Source organism: Malurus melanocephalus, unplaced genomic scaffold, assembly GCF_030028575.1.
Source record: "Malurus melanocephalus ecotype Western Australia unplaced genomic scaffold, MMel_1.1 scaffold_327, whole genome shotgun sequence".
NCBI lineage: Eukaryota > Metazoa > Chordata > Aves > Passeriformes > Maluridae > Malurus > Malurus melanocephalus.
Genome location: NW_026623559.1, coordinates 399,996 through 408,554, shown reverse-complemented (window position 1 = coordinate 408,554; position 8,559 = coordinate 399,996). Strand labels below are relative to the sequence as shown.

Sequence of the window (8,559 nt, the reverse complement as noted above, 5' to 3'; positions counted from 1 at the left end):
TCATTGATCTGAGTCTGAAAACAATCAGAAGATGCAAGTCATGCTCAACTAATGGGCTCCTGTAGGAAAACACTACTTTGCTCTTGTAATTAATAATGAATGTAGTTTTCTATGCCTTTAAAAATGTATATACCAGTACTTGATGAATTCAGGGAAATGTTCACAGTAAATATTTCAATTGACAATATTAAATAGTATTAAATACACAAACTCTCTAGAGGCTTCTGCCAGATTTAAAAAATTYGCAACAGCATTTTRTTTTTCAAACCATTTTAATACTGAYATTACCATACAAGTKAAATCAKTTGCTTTTYGTGCTGTGAATTAGTTTTGAATGTATGTTTGCTTTCATGCCAGATTTATATTGAACAGCTTATTGAAATGCTGGATTTTTTTTTCTTCTTCTTTTTGTAATCCAAGCTATTTTGACTGGAAAATCAAAACCTATGTTTTAACGCTTCCCTGAACATTAACATTGGCGAGAGCAAGGCATGAAGAAAAATATTTCCTGAAATCAAATACTTCATGAGATGAACACAAAGAAAACTTGGGCAAATTCAGTAGCTGTTGGAATAGCTATTCCCATCTGTATTTTTACCCACGAGGCTGCTGGACAATGAATATTGACAGGGATTTTTGTTACCTSCTGACACTGTCCCTGTGTTTTGCTGCAGATGGCTGTTGATCAGGCCCACAGGCAGAATTTGTCTTCTCTCTTTCTGCCTGTATTTGAATCTGTTAATCCGTGCCTGATATTGATGGTCCGGAGGGACAACATTGTAGGRGATGCTGTGGAGGTGCTGAGGAAAACCAAGAATGTAGACTACAAGAAGCCACTCAAGGTATTACAAGTGATGGAGAATGTTTTTGGACAAAGCTTGCTTTACWATCTGTTTGCAGTTCACTGCTCACTGAGTTGTGTGTTTCAGGTTATTTTTGTAGGGGAGGAAGCTGTTGATGCTGGAGGTGTKCGCAAAGAATTTTTTTTGCTCATCATGAGGGAGTTGCTAGATCCCAAATATGGAATGTTCAGGTATTATGAGGAATCCAGGCTGATCTGGTTCTCTGATAAGGTAGGCTGTGATCTATTTTAATTTTATTTTAACATACAATATTWWTATTAATAATAATGAGCATAGTAGTTTGTGGTTATTTTATTTCAAGAACAGAAGCTGAAGCAAATATTCTCCAAAGAAGTTTGATTTTGTTAGTTGGTCCTTGTTAGATCAAAACTTTCCCCATTCTTTTTTTTTTCCCTTTGGCTTTCCCCATTCCCTGTTTCCTCCTTACTGGTTGTCCCCAACCCAGACAGTTTTTTTTAGAAGTACCAGCCAGAACAAACTGATTCCAAAGGCAAAATCAGGAAATCAAGGTGGCAGAGGCAAATTCTAGAAATTACACAGGTCTTGCTGTGTTCAGTTGCATTTCTGGCTGCTGGGTGGTCATGGAGTTGTACTTTCTTGGAAGGTTTGATCCCTGGCCTTTCAGCCCTTCAGAGAGCACTGAAGGTGCCCTGGATCCCAAAYGCCTGAATGGTTACATTTCCACAGGTTATGGTTACATTTCTTTTGAGCCTTTGTTATTATTCCAAGGAGTTAATAGTGAACTCTTCCCTCTTCCTCCCCAAAATATATATATTTTTAATTGAGGTATTTAATCACTGAATAGTGCTCTAGGAAATCAGTGACATAACCAGAACTTTAATGTAGTATCTGTTCCCTGTTACGCTGACTACCTTGCAGAAAGAATTCTGTTCCCTTGGATTTCAGTCTTGGCTGGTTAAACTTTATTCCATTTTCCTTGGTACTTACAGATGCATACATATTTAAAGAAAATATAAATTAAATTCACTCAGATTATACTGCACTGTACACTTCTTCCTGGACTCTGCAAGATTAAATAACTTCTTTATTTTAAACCATCTTGTCTGTTTTCTATTCTTAGACCTTTGAAGACAGTGACTTGTTTCATTTGATTGGTGTTGTCTGTGGGCTAGCAATATATAATTTTACTATTGTAGACCTTCATTTTCCTCTGGCTTTGTACAAAAAGTTATTGAATAAGAAACCATCCCTGGATGACTTAAAAGAATTGATGCCAGATGTTGGCAGGTAAGCAAGAAAGAAAAATGGGTGTTTTTAGAAATTAATTTGTAAGTCAACAAAGTTTAAGTTTTCCTTAAATAATAYTTCTTTTCCACATTAATTGCTGAATAGTTCAGAGTAACTTGACGGCCAACATGTAATTTGAAACATTTGACATATACTGTAGTTAAACTGCTTCTCACTGCTTGGTGTTGATGTTTGTGCCTTCTGTTTCACAAACCTACAGGAATTTTAGGGGGAAAAGTATTTCAAATTTAAACCCCTTGAGTTTTGGCTATTAATTTTATAAGCCTGCGTGCAAAAATAGTTTCAGTTACAAATTACTGAAGTCTGTCAAGAAAATATTTTTGCTTATTTTAGRAACATGCTAAATATTTGCTTTGGACTAGAGATTTGAATAGGACTAACTAGTAGCAGGTTCAAATGAGCAGAAGAGGATGCTTGATTGCCTCAGTGCTGTGGATGCCAAAGTTTCCATAGCTTGAAGGAGAAATCAAAGATGTTAATGAAAGAGCCAGTCAGTGGTTTTTAAGTATTTGCTGCCTCTGCTTTAGAAATCCCTTAGCTGATGTCTTGAGATAGGATTGTTCTCTCTTCACCCCATGGGGTAATCAAAAGGAAATAACACCACAAGTAATAGTAAAATGATTGCTTGAGATTCTTCACTTGCACCAATCTGATAAATAACAGCAGAAAGATACTTTTAAAACTTGACATATCAAAGCATAGAGAACACTTCAGGAAAATAAATTCACCTTTCTTTACCCTGGTGCAAATACTTTGTAACTTATTTTGCAGGGGAATGCAACAGCTACTGGACTATCCAGAGGATGACATAGAAGAAGCATTTTGTCTTAATTTTACTGTAAGTTGTAWACAGTGTTTGAAGTGTGTCTTACCAAGCTCACACCATCTGTTGGAATTGCCTCTGATGGAGTGTTTGAACAAAAGCATCAGCAGCTCATTCCCATGAGTTTTAGCTCCTGTCTGCAATTTGTGTTGCTGTTAACTAAGTGGWGGGATGGGAAGAAGTTCTTTATGCAGTAAAAAAAAATTATAAATAGTATAAAATTATGCTATTTTTGTTTGTTTCAAATAGATCACTGTGGAAAATTTTGGTACAACAGAAATTAAGGAGCTTGTTCCTAAAGGTGCTGACATTCCTGTAGTCAAACAAAATAGGTGAGTTCTGTGGTTTACAGGGGAGCTGTGTTGCTGTCTGCCTTGGSAGTGTTTCTGGGCTGCTCTAAATCCCCTTTGCCAAGCTCTGTCACTGCTGTTGAGGCAAAACTATTTTGGCTGTTTCCCCAAGCTCTTCTATATGTTGTTAAAATAGCTCCCGTCTTCTACTGGCACTGGCACAGGCTGCYCAGACAAGCTGGGGCTGCCCYGTCCCTGGGAGTGCTCAAGGATGGGCTTGGAGCAGTCTGCTCTGCTTGAAAATGTCCCTGCCTGTGGCAGGAGCTTGGACTGGACCTTCAGAGGTCCCCTCCAACTCAAATCAAAATCATTCAATAAGGTGGAAAATGTTWGTGCAGGAGGCTGCAGATTGTTGAAATTCAGTGAGTAATGATGAGAACTTTGACCTAAGTGCCATTATTGCAACTGTTCATTCATGCACGAGTATTATTTCAGTGAAGTCTTCCCTTTGAAGAGCAGTAACATCAGATAAATTAACCCAATGTTGTTATCAGAAGAACGTGTGACGGGTGGGGTTCTTTTCCTTGGTCAAGCATTCTGTAACTTGCATTTATGAAAGCAGCCTCTTCCACCCTTTGTTCCCTTTCTGCTCCAGCAGCATAGGCAGAACACATCTGATGATGCTTTTGTCCCTTTTTGCAGAATACTACCGTTTTCCAGTCTGTTCTTTAATCTTTATGAATTCTCTGTGCCTGTACTTCTCCCAGGGTACAGGGAGAGTTGAATGGAAAGAGCACACTCCATGAGAACTGAATGCACACATAAAACACCATAGCTTTGCAGTTCTCTGGTGTAGGTTTGATGTTGTGTCACCAAGTGACTGTAAAATTGAAGTTGAATTATGGGAGATGTTTCCAAGTGCCTATGGAATGCCTGCTGCATCATTACCACAGTTGTCTTCAGAAATGAGGAATTCCTCTTTCTCAGGATTGARATATTCCATGGTGCTTCAATTAATTTTAATAATCATTAATGTGACTTCCCTCTGGAGCAGCCTTGCACTGTTAGTGATACACAGATTACCTGCCCCTGTGTAATCACACATGGCTAAGATGGAGATCTCATTGAGTGCTGAAGGGGAGGGCTGTGGTTCACCCCACTTTGGTCATCTCCAGCATTTTCAGTTCAACAGCTCTAATAAATGTGATGTCCAAATGTGTTTATCCAGTTCTTKGAATGACTGGTGATGTTACTCAAAGCCTGTGGGTGTTCAAATGCATTCTCTCTTTCCACAGAGAGTTATGTGCAGGTAGGAATAGCTGAAATGTGCAGCTGAAGTCACTGCCAGTGTAGGAATAAGCAGTGTTCCCTGGGGTTGATCATCAGAAATATTGCCTCAGAGCAGGGAATTTTAGTTCTCCCCTAAACAGTGCAGAAGATGTTTCCAGCAAGATCTGAGAACTCCTTGTACCAAAGCACAGATAACAGGCCATCTGTTTCTCTGCAGCCCAGCTCCTTGGCAATGGTCTTTTTACTGKGGAAGACTCAAATGTCCATTTGAAGTTGATTTGCATTTTTAGTGCAAATATGGTAATCTTTTTAATTTAAAAGGACAGAGCAGTGAGTTTGATTAGTGGCTTTCAGGACACTCCCTGGAATTCAGGCCTTTCAGCTTGGTGCCATTGAGTCCAGTTCACTGCAATGCACACACAAATAAGGGAGATGYTTTTAGTGCCTGAAAGAAATAACATTGAATGTTCCTGCTTTTCTSTTGCACATGGGACACTCTGCCCTGGGGGTGTGGTGGGAAATACATTCATGTGCCATTTTCTCTKCACTGTGCTTGTAACATAAAGTAGAGAATACAATATATTTGGCTCCTTTTTGCTTTGTTTTCTGTGCTCTGTTCTATACAGAAAAGGTCTCTGGTTTATTGGTAGAAGGATGACATGTGCTTCTTCCTTTTTATTTTGCACCATCATTCATTYTTTCTTCTTTGCACAGGCAAGATTTTGTAGATGCATATGTGGATTACATCTTCAATAGATCTGTGGCTTCCTTATACAGTGCATTCCATGAAGGCTTCCACAAAGTGTGTGGAGGTAAAGTCCTTCAGCTCTTCCAGCCCAGTGAGTTGCAGGCAATGGTGATTGGGAACACAAATTATGACTGGAAAGAGCTGGAGAAGGTAAGAGCAAGAGATAGCTATTGCTTTCATRTAGTTTTAATTTCAGGGTGCAAAAGCAACAAGGTGTCCTCTGGAGCTGTTTTAATTGACAGGATTCCTGTTATTTATTGTCATCTTAAAGYGTCAGTGAATGATRACCCTAAAATATTATTTGCCTTTCKGCTTTAACTTTTYCTAATTTCTGAAGGAAATCAAACTCAGAGGGGCAGGAAAATCCACAGAACCCTGARGCAGCTGCATGYAGTCTTTTTTGTTGGACATGGSAAAGTGAAGAGATTGCACACAGTTATTAAAAGTAAATATTCTTGATTGCCAGAGCTCGGGGAGACTTGGTCTCTGTTGGGATTGAAAATGCTTTGCAGTGCAGACATCTGTCCCTCTAGTTGAATTCAAACTGAACAGCTGAAGAAAATGGAGTAAGGAAAGCAGAAGTGTGTCAACTTGCTCTGTCCCGTTATACCAACTGCATTCCTTTTGCTTCAGTGTCAGCTTATCCTACTGTTCTGTGTGTGAGCAATAACCCCATTTCCTTCTCATTTTAGAATACAGAATACAAAGGAGAATACTGGGCAGACCATCCTACAATTAAAATATTCTGGGARGTTTTTCATGAGTTGTCTTTGGAGAAGAAAAAACAGTTTTTGTGTAAGTATTTGGAATTATTTCACACAAGTTTCTAACTGAACAGCCACTGGAATTTCAGGCTCTTGCTGTAAGAGGGTGGATGTAAGTATTTGTCTGTAATCATGTGTTTAACTATTTGGAAAAAAAATGTAGAARAAATTGATTATGAGCTTGTCTCTGATTTTCTTGGGGTTGTCTTGAGTAATTCTGGGTGATGGGTGGTTACAGATCACAGTATCTCAGAGCAGCATAAAAAGAAGAAACCCCGACCCCTCAAAACACCAACAACCTAAACTGCTGATGTCATTTATCTGGTGGTTTTGTTCCTGTGCTTTGACATAAAGTTCACATCCTCCAGGTTTTTCACTGCACAGAGGTGGAAATTTGGAGTTGTAACCAATGGTAAATATGTCAAGGTAGTAGTATAAGTGAAAATTCAAAGATGGCAAAGTCATCAAAGCCTACTGTGAGTGAGGTTTTGCTGAGAATAGATCACAGATTGGTTTCCAATTCAGATAAATTATTTATTGAATGAACAAATTCTGTGTTTGCAAGATACATGGAAAAGCTCAGTAAAGACACAGCCAATGGATTTTGAATTAGAAGTTCTGTTGCATGAAAAGCTTTATCGTATTTCTTGAGGACTYYAAGGTTTCATAGCTAAAATGAAAATCTTTCATGTATCAATTGTTGTGTTACAGTTCTGAGCTCACATGTGTAAGGTAGAGGTGGGGTTTAGTCATTATTGCCAGTTTTCAAAGCTTCACAAGCTGACCCTTGCTGGAATGATGAAACAAGGCCAGCAATGAACAGAACTGCCTATATGATACAATGTTAGTACATAACTAGTTACAAACCTTTGTTTTTCCTTGGCAGTGTTTCTGACAGGCAGCGATCGTATTCCAATTCTTGGAATGAAGTGTCTTAAACTGGTCATCCARCCAACAGGAGGAGGAGAGGATTATCTGCCGGTAGCTCACACTTGCTTTAATCTTCTTGATCTTCCAAAATACACAGACAAAGAAACCCTGAAATCTAAGTTGATTCAGGCTATAGACCACTATGAAGGTTTCAGTTTAGTATAACTTGAAAATGAAAGTTCTGTGTCATGTGGGATCATTAAGTTTTTGTGTCTTGTGGTGGTAAATTCAGTGGATTAAGTGATGCAGTTGATAATATAACTGATTATTTGCAAAAAATGTTCAATGGTACGGATATTCATGGGAGCCAAAAAAACCATTTCCGAAACTGAGGAACTGTCTTAATACATACCTTCTTGTACAGAGCCATGTGGATTTTGCCATCTTACAATAAAAACGAGACTATTGTGAATGGGAGTCAAGTTTCACTAACAAGAATTAACATTTCACCTTATGCAAACAATTTGGCGTGTGAGTGCATGAGAGACTTGCTTCAGTTTTTCAAATCACTTAGACCATTTAACTTTTTCTCTGATAAATTCACTTGGTAACTTTTCATTTTGTAAATAATAAATTTTTGTGATAAAATAGTTCTGTTCCAATAGCAGTATGGTTTCTATTGCTTGTAATTGAACATGAGCTTATTTTATGGCTTTTAACAAAAAAAGTGACTACTCTGATTTCTGAAGATATCTATTTTTCTGGTTTGTTTTAAGAACCTTAATAATCAAAGTGATTGTTTAAGAGACATTCATCTTCACAATGTACAATCCATGAAGCAGTCACTTAGTGCCGATACAAAACCGCATCCATTGACATTTCCAATACGTGGATGGACAAGCTGAATTGAGACACTGTTTTATTTTCAAGGACTGATCCTGCAATTAAGTGGACACMATTATAAAAGAGGTTAATTTATCATTTGAGACCTCTGCAGTCATTTGTCAAGAATACAGCTTAACAGAAAAAGATGCACCAGCCAATTGTTGCTGTCAAGAGGTTAGACGTTTATTTTTAAATGCTGAAAGCGTAGTTTATGGTTTCTAATAGAATTTTCACTTTTTTCCAGATAAATGCATTTGAAATAACCTTTAACACCCCTYTCCCCTTTTCTTAAGATTTTATTTTTAGTATAATTGCCCTGAGACGATTGTGCTTAGCTCGACACTTTTGGATTTGACTTTTCCTTCTCTGGTTAAATTCCAGATTTTGTGGTGTTAATGCATATGTGACTTGCAGCTGTGAAACAAATATTTATTTTTTTTAGATTTTTAAATGCAGTGAAAAAATTCAAGCTATAATAAAAGACTTGAATGAAAACCTTTGTTGGTTGATGTGTACGGATGCTTGCAGCATACAGAGTTCTTCAAGTGGAGGGCAGCTTCCAGTGCATTAAAATGAGAGTACAACTAGAAAAAGCAGGGAAATGCAGTCATTGTAATAAATTCTATAAGACCTGGTTTCTCTGCTGGCAGTTCATATTGATATAACAAAAAAAGGTCAGTACAGTTAAAATCAGTCTTTTTTCCTTAATACTGTTTTTGCAGCTTTCTCACACAGTGTAACATTTTAGTAATGTCTT

General features: G+C 37.8%; 1 protein-coding gene across 3 annotated transcripts in view; it reads left to right on the top strand.

Annotated features, from left to right (window-relative positions):
* The window catches only part of HERC4 (HECT and RLD domain containing E3 ubiquitin protein ligase 4), a 28,421-nt gene extending 20,116 nt beyond the window's left edge, over window positions 1-8,305 (top strand). For all 3 annotated transcript variants that reach the window (XM_057377819.1, XM_057377820.1, XM_057377818.1), the window contains 8 exons: window positions 675-842; window positions 930-1,073; window positions 1,945-2,111; window positions 2,904-2,970; window positions 3,205-3,287; window positions 5,250-5,433; window positions 5,976-6,078; window positions 6,934-8,305. In XM_057377819.1, coding sequence (XP_057233802.1) covers window positions 675-842; window positions 930-1,073; window positions 1,945-2,111; window positions 2,904-2,970; window positions 3,205-3,287; window positions 5,250-5,433; window positions 5,976-6,078; window positions 6,934-7,142 — 1,125 coding nt within the window. In that variant the 3' untranslated portion in view covers window positions 7,143-8,305. The remainder of the gene's footprint in view (window positions 1-674; window positions 843-929; window positions 1,074-1,944; window positions 2,112-2,903; window positions 2,971-3,204; window positions 3,288-5,249; window positions 5,434-5,975; window positions 6,079-6,933) is intronic.
* The last annotated feature ends 254 nt before the right edge of the window (window positions 8,306-8,559 follow it).